Source organism: Pinus tabuliformis, chromosome X (genome assembly GCF_031772625.1).
Source record: "Pinus tabuliformis cultivar Carrire ecotype Pingquan chromosome X, CPIR1, whole genome shotgun sequence".
Taxonomy (NCBI): Eukaryota; Viridiplantae; Streptophyta; class Pinopsida; order Pinales; family Pinaceae; genus Pinus; species Pinus tabuliformis.
In genome coordinates this window covers 576,149,670-576,166,520 of record NC_142308.1, presented here as the reverse complement: position 1 = coordinate 576,166,520, position 16,851 = coordinate 576,149,670, and the positions used below count along the sequence as shown (strand labels likewise).

Genomic DNA, 16,851 nt, shown 5'->3' with positions numbered 1-16,851 from the left:
GCTACGAGGGTTTACACCTTCATTGAGGGCTTACTTGAGCCCCTGTGTGGATTGGTAAAGTCACGCAGGCCCTCCACACTGCAAGAGGCAGTTTTGTGCACTAGAGATCTACAGAGGGCCATCCCCAAGACTAGAGCGCCTTTCCCTGCACAGACCCCTTTCCCATAGAAGGGGCATGGGAATAGACCTCCACCTTAGAGGACCACACAAGGGCGGGGGCAGCTAGATGATGAGACATGAAAGGACCTCAGGAGGAGGAAGTTGTGCTTCACATGTAGAGAGCCTTGGGCACTAGGCCATTAGTGCACTGTTGACAAAGCATACTATATTGAGGTCTTTTCAGATAGTGACCAGGAGGACGAGGTGGAGCAGGAGTGTGGTGTGGGAGATGGTGAGAGTTTGACAGATAGAGGGCCACCACCACCACCACCTCCACATGGATGGGCATCCCTTGCCCCATTCGAGGGAGTCCTTGCTTCCTTATGCGGGGTTCCCAAATTTTTGACATTAAGGATCAGAGGCACCATACAGGGGCAGTGGGTGTCAGTCCTAGTTGACAGTGGGGCTACCCACAACTTCATAGATGCCCAGTTGGTTCAGAGGAGGGGCCTCACCACAGCTGAGTTTGAGGGCTTTTCAGTCGTTGTACCAGATGACCGCACCATACAGTGCACTTGGTATGTGCCTGCTTTGACAGTAGTTATGGGGAACTACTCGATGACAGACCATTTCTTTGTGGTCGATGTGCCAGACACCAACGTGGTGATGGGTGTCTAGTGGTTGTACTCCCTTGGGTGAGTCACTACAGATTGGAGGAAGCCAGAGATGGAGTTCATTGGGCCAGATGGCAAACTGGTAGTTCTGAAAGGCATGTAGTCCTATCCACCTCAGACAGTCTCGGCCCATAGGATGGAGGTAGATCTGTGACATGGGGACATTGCATGGGTAGTGGAGTTGAGGATTTTGGAGGTTGGGGGACAGGCCCAACCACCACCACCAGACATACAGGCCTTGTTGGACAGATACGCAGTGGTGTTTGGGGACATTCCACCAGGGCAGTCACCAAACAGGGGATTCGGGCACACTATTGAGTTGGAGCCAGGTGTGCATGCAATGATCACCACCCCTTATAGGCATCCCAAGGGCTATAAGGATGAGATAGAGAAGGCCATTCAGGAGTTGTTAGCATTGGGCCATATTAGGCCAAGTTCCAGTCCCTTTGCTTCGTCAGTGGTACTGGTGAAGGAGAAGGATGGAACCCTACGCATGTGCATTGACTACTGGGCCCTCAATCGGAAGACATTGAAGAACCGGTACCCCATCCCCCGCATAGATGAGCTGATGGATGAGCTTAGAGGAGCCAAGTACTTCTCTAAGATCAATTTGTGTTCAAGCTACCACCAGATCAGGGTGAGGGATCAGGATATCCCTAAGACAACTTTCCGGTGCCACTATGGGCACTTCGAGTTCCTGGTCAATGTCGCTTGGGCTGACCAACACTCCGCCCACTTTCCAGTCATCCATGAACCATGTCATCCGGCGACAGTTGAGGAGGTTTGTGTTGGTTTTCTTCGATGAAATTTTGATTTACAGCCAAACATGGGAGGAGAATCTCCAACACTTGGAGGAGGTACTACGCATCTTGGAGGAGCAACAGTTTTATGCCAAACTATCCCAGTGCGAGTTTGGCTTGACAGAGATGCTCTACCTAGAGCATATTGGTGCTGATGGGGTGAAGGTCCATGAGGAGAAGATACGGGCCATCCGACATTGACCGGTACCACAAGATGTGACTGCGTTGAGGGGTTTCTTGGGTATTTCCACCTACTACAGGGAGTTTGTCAAGGGGTTCTCATAGCTGGTAACACCCTTGACCAATTTGACCAAGAGAGGGGCTTTTGCATGGACTGATGGAGCACAGGTTGCCTTTGATCGCCTCAAGGAGGTGATGAGCAGTTGCCCGGCCTTGGCACTTCCAGATTTCTCCCAGCCTTTCACCGTGGAGTGTGATGCATCAGGGGTGGGAGTTGGAGCAGTTTTGTCACAGGATGGGCATCCCATTGCTTTCGAGAGTCAGAAGATCCTACCACATGAGCTGCCATATTCCATGTTTGATAAAGAGATGCTGGCCATCATGCATGCATTTGCCAAATATCGACAGTATCAGGTGGGCAACAGGTTTCGGGTGAAGACTGATCACAACAGTCTTCGTCACTTCATAGGGCAGCAAGGCCTCAATGATAGACCACAAAGATGGATCAGTAAGCTGCAAGCCTATGACTTCGATATAGAGTATGTGCAGGGAAAGCACAATGTGGTGGCCGATGCTCTGTCTCGGAGACTAGCTTGTCTATCACTCATGAGCATCTGCCATGATTTGAAGGCTTAGCTATTCGTGGAGTACTGCAAGGACAAGAAGGCATGCGAGCTCTTGGAGGGTACCCACGCAGATGAGCGTTACCGAGTGATGGATGAGGTCATCTATTACAAGGCGCACATTTTTCTGGTACCCAACTCACAGTTGAGAGAGAGAGAGTGCTCCAGACAGCACATGACTCCCATTATCCGGGCACCAGGGGTTCCAGAAGACATATATGGTAGTCAAGGAGAGATTCACGTGGAAGTGCCTAAAGGGGGACGTGCTAAAGCACGTACATGAGTGTGAGGCATGTCAGAGAAACAAGGGGGAGTTGATTCACCTTGCAAGATTGCTACAGTCGCTTCCCATCCCTGAGGGGAAATGGGAAAGTATATCTATGGATTTCATCACAGGGCTCGCCACGGTGCAGGGGAAGGACTGCATTTATGTAGTGGTTGATAGGTTGACCAAATATGCTCACTTTTTCGCCATCCCCACTAGGTACACGATTGCACAGGTTGCAAAATTTTTCTTTCGGGAGATCTTCTGGCTGCACTGGCTCCCCAAGAACATTGTGAGTGTCAGGGATATTAGGTTCATGGGAGGTTTTTGGCAGGAACTTTTCAGATTGGTCGGGACCGAGCTCACTCCTAGCACAAGTTACCACCCTAGACAAATCGCCAGATCGAGAGAGTTAATCAGTGGTTGGAGGGGTATTTGAGGAACTACGTGACAGGTCAGCATAGGGCTTGGATCCGATGGCTACATCTGGGCAAGTACTGCTACAACACCACCCACCACATGTCCATTGATATGACTCCTTTCCATGCTTTGTATGGATACGATGCATTATCTTTTGTTGATGTTGTTTCTGGAGACAACTGGGCCCCAAAGGCCAAAGATTGGATCTAAGAGAGCCAAGACATCCTCAAGGCTCTCAAGGATAACTTGGTGACTGCCCAAAACCAGTAGAAGGTGTACACAGACCGACACAGGATAAAGAGGCATTTCGAGGAGGGGGACTTGGTGTACCTTCAGCTACAGCCTTACAAGCAATCCATACTGAAGTAGAATGGGCCGAGAAGCTACAACCCCGTTTCTATGGTCCATACTAGATGATTAAACGAGTTGGGGAGGTGGCCTATGAACTGGAGCTGCCTCCGGGGAGTAAGATCCACAACATATTTCATGTCTCATGCCTTAAAAAGGTGTTGGGGCAACAAGTGACAACAACAACAAAGTTACCCCCATTGGATGATGAGGGCCACTTGGTTTTGTAACTTGAGGCCATCTTGGACAGGAGGGAGAGGAAACTGAGGCGTAGGACCATCAGGGAATTCTTGGCGTGTTGGAAGAACTTGCCAGATGAGGATGCCACTTGGGAGGGTGAGCATATTTTGGAGCACCCAGCTTTGAGGTTGCTCGAGGGAAAGCAACATTTGGGAGGGGAAAACTATCATGTCCCTTCTCAAATACATTTGTAACAGGGTTTTGCTACACAATTTTTCACAATTTTGGCTATGGGAAAGAACCAAGCATTTTCGACTTAGGGACTTAGGAAGAAATTCGACTTTATTTGGTTGCTAGTGGAATGTGGGGGTTACCCACATGTGAATTTGAACAAGGCCATTCGAATGGCTTAGAGGGAATTCAAAGTGATGGATGGAGAGGCCCACATGAGGCAAGGAAGGCCCATAAAGATAAAAGGAGGAAGCTCTCATTTGGATTCAGTCATTCACCTTGCAAATTGAAATTACTTGACTGTTCCCACTGCTGTTTAGCTGAGTCAACCGACTGTTTAGCCACAAATCTCTCAAGCAGGAGATGCAACCTTACCTTCGGGGGACCTTGAGTGCCCGCCCTAGGAAGGTAGTTCCATCAACATTTCAAGAGATCTCGGGGTGTGTTACAACACCACCATTCAGTCACATACACAGAGTGTGTATTTTTGGGCTATCTGAAGAATACGCAAGAGGAGTTTGAGCCACCATTGATTAGTCATTTGCGAGGAGAGTTAGATGATTTGGAGAGAAGAAGTAGGCCAACATTTCTTGAGAGTTTTGGAGCCAACAGAGCCAGCAACCCAGCAGTTCGAATTCCTGGGCTTGGGGACAGCGCAGAGGGCCAGTCCAGCGTTTTCATGGGGCTTAGGAGCAGGTGCTACAGCCCGAAAGCTCATCCGGGAAGTTATGGGATTTGTAGTAGGGGTTAGCTTAGCACTTTGGGACATTTTCGTAAGGATTTATGGGCATAATCCAGCAGGCCAAGTTTTGCAGCTGAAGCTGAAGTTGGGCTCCTTGGGGGTCGAATTTCAGAAGTCTAAACCAGCTAAATTCCTTCGTGGGTTTTTCTGGGTTTAGGCCAAGGAGTCAAGAGCTCAAATATTATAATTTTCTGAGCACGGGAAGTGGTGTTTCCAGCCATTCGAAGTTGGCAAAAAGGGCAGTTTTCTGGGCAGAGCAATGCAGATTGGTGCAATAGTTGAGGCAGCCATCGGTTCAGTCATTTCTCATCTGGGTTTGGTCATGCTTGTCCATTGAGACAAGCCCAGGTGTACCACTCTTTTATCTATTGTATTTTGCCCTCAAAAGATTAATAAAATGGCTCAACAATTCATTATTTCTAGCATTTCCATGGGTGCTTAATATATATTTCGTTTTTATATTTGCTGAATTGATTGTATGCTTTATATCACTTGTATTCCTACTTAAGAAAATTACACATCATTGCTCGGGGCTCCAAGGAATGAGAGAATCTTGTGTTATATAGCAGTGATTACCCCCTTAAGGTTGGGCAATTCATCGCCCACTAGGGGTTGGGACAATCAAGCATTTCGAGGAGGGGAACTTGGTGTACCTCTAGGTACAACCTTACAGGGAAATCCACGTTGAAGCAGAAAGGGGCTGAGAAGCTACAACCCTGTTTCTATGGGCCATACCGGATGATTAGACGAGTTGGGGAGGTGGCCTATGAGTTGGAGCTGCCTCCAGGGAGCAGGATCCACAACGTATTTCATGTCTCATGCCTTAAAAAGGTGTTGGGGCAGTAGGTGACAACAACAACAGAGTTACCCCCACTGGATGATGAGGGCCACTTGGTTTTGGAACTTGAGGCCATCTTGGAGAGGAGGGAGAGGAAACTGAGGAGCAGGACCATCAGGGAGTTCTTGGTGTGTTGGACGGATGAGGATGTCAGCTAGGAGGGTGAGCATATTTTGGAGCACCCAGCTTTGAGGTTGCTTGAAGGCAAGCAACATTTGGGAGGGGAAGACTGTCATGCCCCTTCTCAAATACATTTGTAATAGGGTGTTACTACACAATTTTTGACAATTTTGGCTACGGGAAAGAACCCAACATTTTCGACTTTTAGGGACTTAGGAAGAAATTCGACTTTATTTGGTTGCTAGTGGAATGTGGGGGCCACCCACATGTGAATTCAAACTAGACCATTCGAATGGCTTGGAGGGAATTCGAAGTGATGGATGGAGGGGCCCACATGAGGCAAGGAAGGCCCACGAAGATAAAAGGAGGAGGAAGCTCTCATTTGGATTCAATCATTCACCTTGACTGTTCGCTTTGCTGTTTAGCCGAGACAACCGGCTATTTAGCCACGAATCTCTCAAGCAGGAGATCCAACCTTACCATCACGGACCTTCAGTGCCCGCCCTAGGAAGGAAGTTCGATCAACATTTCAGGAGATCCAGGAGTGTGTTACAACACTACCATTTAGTCAAATACAAGGAGTGCGTATTTCTGGGCTATCTGAAGAATAAGTAGGAGTTTGAGCCACCATTGATCAGTGATTTGCCAGGAGAGTTAGAGGATTTGGAGAGCAGAAGTAGGCCAACATTTCTTGAGAGTTTTGGAGCCAACAGAGCCAGCAATCTAGCAGTTCAAATTCCTGGGCTTGGGGACAACGCAAAGGAACAATGCAACGTTTTCGTGGGGCTTAGGAGCAGGTGCTACAGCCCGAAAGCTCATCCGGGAAGTCAAGGGATTTGTAGTATGGGTCAACCCAACACTTTGGGACATTTTCTGTAAGGATTTACAGGCAGAATCCAACAGCCGAGTTTTGCAGCTGAAGCTGATGTTGGGATCCTAGGCGGTTGAATTTCAGAAGTCTAAACCAGCTAAATTCCTTCGTGGGGTTTTCTGGGTTTAGGCTAAGGATTCAAGAGCTCAAATCTTATAATTTTCTGAGCACGGGAAGTGGCGTTTCCAGCCATTCAAAGTTAGCAGAAAGAGCAGTTTTCTGGGCAAAGCAGTGCATATTGGTGCAACAGTTGAGGCAGCCATCAGTTCAATCATTTTGCACCTGGGTTTGGTCATGATTGTCCATTGAGACAAGCCAAGGTGCACCACTCTTTTATCTATTGTATTTTTCCCTCAAAAGATTAACAAAATGGATCAGCAGTTCATTATTTCCAACATTTCCATTGGTGCTTAATATATATTTCGTTTTTATATTTGTTGAACTGATTGTATGCTTTATATCACTTGTATTCCTACTTAGGAACATTACACATCATTGCTTGGGGCTCCAGGGAATGAGAGCATGATGTGTATGATATAGCAGTGATTACCCCCTTAAGGTTGGACAATTCATCGCCCACTAGGGGTTGGGACAATCATGGGCTCCTTAATGATGCAAGGGGTCAATATGAGGGGCCCTAGGAACCACACTGATGGCCATGATGATAGGGGTAGAGCTCATGTTTGCTTTTGCCCACGTGCTAAATTTGTATGTCTTGACCATCCTTTGGATTTTATGGTACTATTTCCGGTTGAGAGTGGCCAAATTATGCATTTTACTTTCTTTTAGCTGCATCAACCTACAAGGGAGGGGGAGGCTAACTCCTTGTGGACCAAATAGACAAATTTGGACCCGAATGGGAAATATGTGAAAATGGGTTATAATGAACGGAGGGGAGTGATTATGTGTTGTCGATAAGTGGGACGACGCAACCAAAATCGGGATCTGCCATGTAGTGCCACTCCTAAAGCTAGTAGCCAATAAAGGAGATCCCACAGGACTAGGACATAAGGTTAACCACCAAATTGGACAAGGGGACAAGAGTACAAACCAAGCCTATTCTTTCTGCTGAATCCCCCAATAATCCATGCCCAAAAGTGTTCGTGATAAGTAGGCAAGGATACCCAATTACATAATGAAAGCCATACCTTCGGGGTTGGAAGGCCCACGTTCAAACATACGATCATGACAGATGGGCGAGGGTGCATAATGGCTGGCTCAAGTGGCAGAGGTAATGGCACATCGAGCTATCTAGTGGTTGTAAGGGGCTGTTGGCTGTATGTTGAAGACAATCTAGGAGAAAAAATTCTCCTATTGGTGTCACCCACAAGTGGTGGATAACACTATGTACTTGCTGATGGTGAACCACTTCTTGTTTTGTTTTGATGATCGCTTTTTGACAAGATCATAGAGGCTCATAGGGATGTCAAGGAGGACCTTACTTTGGAGCTCGAGATGAAGGATACGGGATTGATGCACTACTTTTTGGGATTGGAGATGTGGCAACAAGCAGGAGAGATATCCTTGGGTAGGGCAAGTATGTAGTTGAGATCCTGAATAATTTTGGGATGGTGGATTGTAGGCCAATAAAGGAGATCCCACGGGACTAGGACACAAGGTTAACCACCAAATTGGACAAGGGGACAAGAGTACAAACCAAACCTATTCTTTCTGCCTAATCCCCCCAATAATCCATGCCCAAAAGTGTCCGTGATAAGTAAGAAAAGATACCCAATTACATAATGAAAGTCATACATTCGGGGTTGGAAGGCCCACCTTCAAAGATACGATCATGACAGATGAGTGAGGGTGCATAATGGATGGCTATGGTGGCAGAGATAATGGCACATTGAGCTATCTAGTGGCTACAAGGGGCTGTTGGCTGCTGCCTGAAGACAATCTAGTACAAAAAATTCTCCTATGGTTGTCACCCACAGGTGGTGGATAACACTATGTACTTGTTGATGGTGAACCACTTATCTTCTTACTATATTTTGATGATCGCTTTCTGACAAAATCATAGAGGCTCATAGGGATGTTCAAGGAGGAACTTGCTTTAGAGTTCGAGATGGTGGATATGGGATTGATGCACTACTTTTTGGGATCGGAGATGTGGCAGCAACCAGGAGAGATATCCTTTGGTAGGGCAAGCATGCAATTGAGATCCTGAATAAATTTGGGATGGTGGATTTGAGGAAGATTGATGCTTCTAATAGTGAATTGGTGTATCTGATCCCACATTGTACAAGTAGTTTGTTTATCTGGTCATTGATGTATTTGGTCCATGCTAGACCAAATATATGGTTTGCAGTGAGTACGCTCAGTTAGTTTATGGTGGAACCGAGGAAGGTTCATTGGGTGGTAGTGAGGCATGTGTTGAGGTATCTTTGTGGTATAGTGGACCATGGGTTGAGATATATCAGTTGGTGGAGTGCAGTTGCAGGGCTCTATAGATTCCAAATGGGATAGGAAGAGTACAACTGGATGTCGTTTTAGCTTGGGGTTAGCTATGATCTCGTGATTCAACAGGAAATAACAACCAATGGCACTTAACTTAGCAGAGGTTGAATACATGGTAGTGAGTTTGGATAGTTGTGAAGAAACATGGCTTCATAAGATGCTCACACGATTGTTTGGTCTTGAGATGCGACCTATGGAGATCCAGTGTGATAACCAAAGATGCATCAAGCTTTTCAAGAATGCATTGTTTCATGATAGGTCCAAGCACATAGAGATCAAATACCACTTCATCAGAGATGGGGTTCAGAGAGGTGTTGTGTGATTGCAGTGCATTTCCATAGGGGATTGGGTAGCATATATTCTCACCAAGCCTTTAGTGAAAGCGAAATTTGTTTTCTAGAGAGACAAGATGAGGGTTGTGGAGAATCCCTTCGTTGCTGGGAGGGAGTGTTGATTTTTGTAGCATCAGAAGGTCTTCCACATAGTTTTGCTGCTTTAGCATGTGGAAATGAAGTCCTCTTTAGGTGGTTGTTTGAGAGGAGCAACTAATATGATAACTTAGGAAAATTACATTGATCAATTAAACTGATTAATGTAGGCTTAGGCTAATGTTTTATCAAAGGATAAATATTTAATTATTTAAGCAACTTAGATCTAATCTCCATCGTTGATCCAAGTGAGCTAGGATTTAATCCTATCTCTTTATCACTTTGGAGATTAGGGATTTAGCCTTGGAGAATTATAAAAGGAGCCTAAGGGAGAGGATCGAGACACATTGCTTATTGTAACTAATCAAGTGAGAGAGAGAAAATTGAGAAATATTTTTTGAATTGCAGATTTTTGAGAGTGAGTCATAAGGTTGAGGAAAGGAGAAAAGCCAACAGGAGAATTTTTTTAGCAGCAAGAAAACTAGCAGGGAACCCACACCTGTGAGTCCAGGAGGGTTGCACAGCTAAGGGAGTCGCACATGTGAAGCAGCTAGGAGATTGGGCCACACATGGGACACATAGGAAGCTGCACAACTAAGGGAGCCACACATGTGAAGCAACTAGTAGATTGGGCCACACATGGGAAACATAAGAAGTTGAAGGAGGGATGCACAAGTGAATAAGAGGCTGGAATTTTTTTCTGAAATATTCTTTGGGTTTTGCTGTAATTTCTTTGTACTTTTTGTGGGCCATTTTCCTTGGTTAGGGAGCCCAATGATTTCTTTGAGTTAATTGAATGTAATGAGAAGTTGGAGGATAAATTTATGTTGTTGTTCTGTTTGGTTTTCTTGCTTATTTTCTAATTTGTTTTCATTACATAATTGATGTTATAAGTTAAAAGTGCCACTTATTGGTGTTTGTAAATTTCTTCTTTTTTGTTTTTTTGTTTTTGGTATCCCAGAGGAACCCAGGAGCCTACCTGACACGTAGCTACTAGTAAACCTTTGGGGGTCTATGACTTGTCCTCTCTGTAAACTGGGTCACAACTGGGGGGATTTGAACCTTGGATTTATTAGTTTTTACAAATTTCACATTACTTCAATCACCAATTGAGCCGCGATAGAACTAGGGGTAGGCATTACACCATACAATCCATAAGTAAGTTATCTCCAATGTGTATGTCCGCTAATATAGAACCAAGGGTAGGTATCACACCATGCACTTCACATCACATAAGGCATCCCCAAGCATGGTGTAAACACTTTCAGTGGAATGCCAGAAGCTAACAGGTCTTAGGGAAAATGAGTTGGAGATGCATAGAATTGGAAGTTCTCATTGAAAGACATATCATGGAATGTCTAGGGTCTATGTGACCTTGGTAGAAAACACACTATTTTCCATGTGATGTCTTCCATTTGTGGGGTAGATTTGCATGCTTGTAAGAAGATATGATTGCTAGATTTTTGTAGAGTATGACCCTCTGTTATTTGGTTGAGCTCATGGATGATTGTGTTAGAGCATAATGAAGGGAAAAGAGAGCTTGTTATCCTCATCTCCCCCATTTTGTTGAGGTGATAGTTAACTTTGGGGCTAAGTCCCCTAACATGGGGATATGGGATTCGACGGACATAGAGATTTGAGTGTCAGATACTATCACGTTGACCCCCTGGAACATGACACATTCAGATACGTTATATATATTAAAAATTAGATATTTCTTACACAAATTCTCATTCATGATACAAATTCATTGATTTCAAACATAAATCTTCATCTAGATGTAAGTTTTACAAAGTAACATTATGCATACAAATACAATTGTAACATAAATGATAAATCATAATACATATTCAATTCATCAATGATCCAATAGGAGAAAGACAAGATAGTAAGATAAAGATACTGTAGTTTTCTCATTAAGTCATCAAAATCAAAATGTGTTACATATGTAATGCAATGCCAATGGAAAATAAAAATAGCAAATACAAAACAACTACAAGTATACAAACCTCAAGGCAGTAGGTAGCTCATGACTCATAGTCATCATCAAAATCAGCATCACTGTACTCATCATCTGGTCACCATTGCTCTCCTTTGTTGCATCCTCCTCCCTTGTATCCATAGTCATCTCTGCATCTGATGGTGTGGAGGATGACCCCTCTATAGTATCACCATCATCAAATGTGACAGGCTCAAGCACTGGATCATTGAGATCCAAGTTGGCCAATGCCAACTCAACACTGTTGTCTAGACCCATATCATTAGGAAATACATCCCACATCTTTGTCTTTCCCTTCAACTACTCATCCCTCTGCCTGTAAATAAGACAAAGGTTGGTGTGCACATACACCATTGTCTCTGCCTTGGACTGCTCAAGCCTGCTCTTCTTGACACTAAAAATTCCCATATGTGCTCCAATTCCTCTCGCAACAAGAGGATGAAGTCACCTGAGAGGAGCCTCATGGGTAACTTCTATAGAGGAGGGCTTTTTGCCCTATGTTTTCCCACCAAGAATAGGGCTTCTTAGCCCCCTATCTCTAATAAGATCATATCCTGCAAATCGGCCAGTGTCAATGGAAAACTTTGCAAAGGCATCCTCCACCTCATCAAGGGATGCTTTATCCTGAAAAACTTGCCTGAATGCATCTTTTCTCCCATGTGAGATTTCACCATCCATGTGAGGAGGGAATCTGCGGGAAGGTCCACCATTTAGCCACTCATGGCTGTAGTATTTTGGGTTCAATGAGTGAGCCAAACAATGTAAAGGTGTGCAATTCTTGTTCCATCTGTTGACAAAAATATCCTGTATAGTGGTGAAGAAGGCCTTTGATGATGCGTCATACTTGGGGCACTTACTCTGTAAAATAATGCTCCTCACAGACTCAATCATGGAATCCCATCCCTCATAAGCCTCTCCTAGGATGGGTTGGTCTGTATCTGCAAATCGAAGCAAAGAAATGATATGGTCCATCATCTGAATAAGTAGATCTACCCTCTCCCACCAAGCATCATCTAACACTGTGTCCTTCACTCTTTTATATGCTACTTGATTTGTCTTTCTCCAAAAAGACCAAAACTCTGAAATAGCCATGGCCCCAAGAGCGGTCTTGACCTCCCTCAACCTCTTCAATATCATGAATGAGGAGGCAAACTGTGTATTCGCGGTCTTCAACAATGATAGATTGGTGTATTCCTTGTAGATAGTGAGGGCATTTGTATGATTTTGTACAAAGTTGCGTATATGCCGTGCATCCTCAATAATGCTACCAATCCAAGGCACATCAAAAGCAATAGATTTAATTGCTAAGTTCAATGAATGGACAATGCAAGGTGTCCAAAACACTTGTGGATATTTAGCTTCCACAATCATGCTAACGACCTTGCAAACAAGTGCTGTAATGATTTGCACACAAGAATCAACACCTACATCTTCAATAACTTTAATAAACAACTCACCCATATATTGTGCATCCTTGTATTGTCCAAGTGCATCCACTGCTTTCAAGAAAAATGGACCATTTAGGAAGACACCATGAAGCTGATGAGTGGGTGTCGTGCTAGATATGTCCATCCTTCATAAACAATGCTAACCCTAGATGTTGGTCATGATGCTTTAATAGGCTCAAGCATTTTTTCCACCTCTTTTTTTGCCTTCGTCAACAATGTGGTTCTAAGCTTTTCTGACCCAGGAGGCACATACCCTAATGGAGCCCCTTGAGTTAGAGCTCGGCACATTTCAATAATAAAGGTGAGCATACAACATTAAAGATATGAAGTGCTGATAGAAAAAAAAGGCAATGGTGAGATCAAGCTCTTCCTGTTTCTCTTTCTGAAAAATCTTGTCCATTGGACCAAGTGAAATTGCCTTTCTTTTTGTTGCTTGTCCCCCACCAGAACTCTCAAATGGGAATTTGTTGTTGTTTTTCCTCAAGAATGGAAGGGGGTCATCATTCTTGGTTTTTTTAGATTTTGCAGCCACATTTGCCATACCAACATTGGACTCTCTTTCCATTTCTTTCCTCTTTGGTAAAGGCACCTTTGTACAAGTTGCAATTCCACAACTTGGTAAAGCCAACAAATGAGCTTTCACACGGAAATATGTGCTCGTGAAAGTAGTGTTGCAATAGCTGCATTTCCAACTCACATTGCCTCCTCCCTTCACCTTGCTGCTTGGCCCTTGCTCTCTTGTGACATATTTCCACAAGGGATATTTGTTATCTTGAGGAGGATGTCTTCCCTCAACATTTGAAGTTGTTGTTGCAGCCCCACTTGCAATAGAGGGAACACTTGCAGCAGACCCTGATGAAATTGGGAGAGGAGGGGCATCTCCAATGGGGACATTCTTCCCTTCCTTTGCCCCTTCCTTGCTGCCCTTGATTGAGCCACGAATACTGTAAAAAAAAAACAAAAAATGCGCAAATTTGTAAAAGAAATGCACATGTAAACTTCTGTAATAAGAATGCAAAAAAATAGAGAGAAAATGCACTTACCTGTTGCTTGAATCTCCTTGAAAATTCTCCCACACCCTTTGGTCTTTGCTCCCAAACACCCATTGCAAACCCACAACAATCAAAATAAGTCAATGTGAAAAAAGAATGGCAAACATTGCCTTTTAACTTCACGCGGGTGGCCAAAATCAGGATTTGAATCCAAAAATCGGGACACGATCGGACATGTTCAGAAGGACACGAATCCAACCGAATCATGTCCGATTCGCCTGATTCGGGACACGACGGGCCTGGGGTACGAATCTGGTTTCATAGCTTTGGGGGGGGAGGGGCAGGCAGGCGGTGTCAAATCTTTTGGAGATATTTCTTTAAGTCTTGTTTAATTTGTGTGGATGCATTCTTGGTTTCAGGTCTTGCTTAATTTGGGTGGATGCATTTTTGGTTTGACTAACATTTATGCTTCTGATGGCATTGAGGAGTGTGTTGCATACTGGTGGTAACTGGCAGATAGGCTATTAAAGACAACTAATCTGTGGAGATTTTAACATGGTTGAGAATTAGACAGATAATAAGCGTACTTTGTCATCTTGAATCTTGTAAGGGAAGGAGGCTTGCCTTTCTCTTCATGCCTGACATACATTGTATGCCTCAAACTGGTGCAGTCGCCATGACTCTGCAAAGTTGTGGTTCACTTGGAATAATTTCTGTGAAGGACATGGAAGCATTCTACAAAGGATGGATAGAACAATGATTTTGTAACATAATTCTTTCAGCTTTGATTTTGCAAGGGGCAAACTCCATATGTATGGAAAAACCATGCTCTTAGGCCATCATGCAATTTGGTTACTCTCGTGCAAAATGGGTGGATGCCCAGATCCAATTATATCCTGCATGTTTCACATCCGTAGAGCCTGGATTGCTTGGCTTTTATTAGAATAATTCAGAATCTTCTTTCTTGGTCTCATGGGAGAATGGCTGGATCACCTGGTGAATTAGATGGCGTTTCCCTCACAGTGGTCTTTTCTTCAGGAGTATGGGTGATAGATTCAAGCCATTTGCTATCCTATGTCGCTGGAATTCTGCATGTTCTTAATCTTACCTATTTAGATTTGTGCAAGAAAATGGTGCTCCTGGTTTGAGAAGAGAGGTCCAGTACTAACATTTATACTTGTTTTTTACAGGGATGTCATGTCTAGCCAACAAGTTGTGGACTTTATACATGAGCACATTAATGTTGTGAGTGTCCATCTCTATAATCATTCGTGTACATTTACTGAGCATCGGGTTTTCATTTCATGCCAATGCTTACAGATAAACATTGTTAATTTTAAGCTTTGCTATAAACTATGCAGGATGATAAACTTTCAACAGTCTGTGAAAAAGTGCTTGCCAAATGTCTTGCGCCATCAACAGCTTTAGGTGAGGGTTGTGATAACATGACCATCATCATAGTGCAGTTCAAGAAGAGATCTGAAAATAAATGCAGCGTAAACCCTGAATTATCATCTTGAACTTTATCATGAAATTGAGATTTCATGTATATGTATTTACTATTTAGATACTACTGCTGCCTGTTCATAGCTGCACTTGTAGCCCTGGAATTCTCAGTGTGCAGTGATTGAGTTGTGGATATGCGAACGCAGAAATGTGATGTTTCCAAATGTTGCTTCTCTGTTCAGAAATTTAGCTAGTCATTTTCAAACAGGACCATTAAATTGGAAAAATGCATCCTATTTGCCATTTTTATTGAAAATTTCTTTTACTCAAGAAAATGCCAAATGGTTTTAGATCATTTTACTTGCGTTGACCATTCTATCAGAGCTTTCTTTTGCAAGGTAGTCTTGATAGGCAGTTGCATTGTAAATATTCGTGGACATAGAAAAGTAGTATTTAGGAGGGATACTATTTGGAACTTTTGAAGATATTCACATCCGAATGTATTTGATGGTATGGTGATAGCTATTGTTTACACTTGTATAAAATGAGCAGAATAGTCGTTTCATGAATAAACAAGTGCACTTTTATCTGACCAAGTTGGTCATTTGTGTTGTTAAAGCATAAATGGAGAAATACAGAAGATTGTATGGTATCACCATAGATATGCAGAAGATTCATAATAAAAACAGAGGTTTTAGGTCTAAATTTGGTCTCCTTCGATTCCACTCTCTCTATCCAGACGAGTTGTACACATTTATGCGGAAGGAATGTAAAATGTCTGTGCATGTGAATTAAAAGGTTTTGGATGCATGCATGCGATAAAGTTAGCTGTGTGCATGTTTAAACATTGTTAAAACTGATAGAGTTCTTGCTAGCACAGCATTCTCCCATTCAGTGTTCACTGAGGTTTTGGCACAAGAACTACAATTACAACTCTCTTAACTTATCTTTGTCACTCCCATGGAGTTTCAGCATCTTTCGAATTCCTCATCATTCATATGCCCTCTCATGCAAGCTACACTTTTGCAAGCACACTTAACGAGTTTCAACAGTTTCCCTGACAAATTGAATATGGATTTTCCTTGACTTTGCATGATAAGTTCAGTTCTTCGCTAGTGAAACTGCAGCATGTTTCTTACAATGAATGATCATTTGGTCCCTCAATATTGGCCCTTAAGTGAAACTGCTTTTTTCCACATTTTGCTGCCATGTACTCTGTGTTGGATATTGCAATTGCTGATGCTTTTTGCTGCTCACAGCATTCTCCCACGTAGTGTTCACTGAGGTTTTGGCACAAGAACTACCATTACAACTCTCTTAACTGACCTTAATCACTCCCATGGAATTTCAATATCTTTTGAATTTCTCATCATTCATATGCCCTCTCATGCAAGCTACACCTCTGCAAGCACACTTCACGAGTTTCAACCATTTCCCTGACAAAATAATATTGAATATGGATGTGCCTCGACTTTGCATGATAAGTTTAGTTCTTTGCTAGTGAAACTGCACTTTGTTTCTTACAATGAATAATCATTTGGTCTCTCAATATTGGCCCTTAAGTGAAACTGCTTTTTTCCATGTTTTGCTGCCATGTACTCTGTTTCTGTGTTGGATATTGCAATAGTTGATGCTTTTTGCTGTTCTAGCTATAGTGACTAATCTAAATAGGCTACACACAGTTTGA

The 16,851-nt window shown here is 43.4% G+C and overlaps 1 protein-coding gene across 12 annotated transcripts in view; it reads left to right on the top strand.

Annotated features, from left to right (window-relative positions):
• Positions 1-15,519, top strand: part of LOC149141320 (putative protein phosphatase 2C 60) — a 116,848-nt gene extending 101,329 nt beyond the window's left edge. For all 12 annotated transcript variants that reach the window (XM_089447389.1, XM_089447384.1, XM_089447386.1 and 9 more), the window contains 2 exons: positions 14,909-14,963; positions 15,080-15,519. In XM_089447389.1, coding sequence (XP_089303515.1) covers positions 14,909-14,963; positions 15,080-15,238 — 214 coding nt within the window. In that variant the 3' untranslated portion in view covers positions 15,239-15,519. The remainder of the gene's footprint in view (positions 1-14,908; positions 14,964-15,079) is intronic.
• The last annotated feature ends 1,332 nt before the right edge of the window (positions 15,520-16,851 follow it).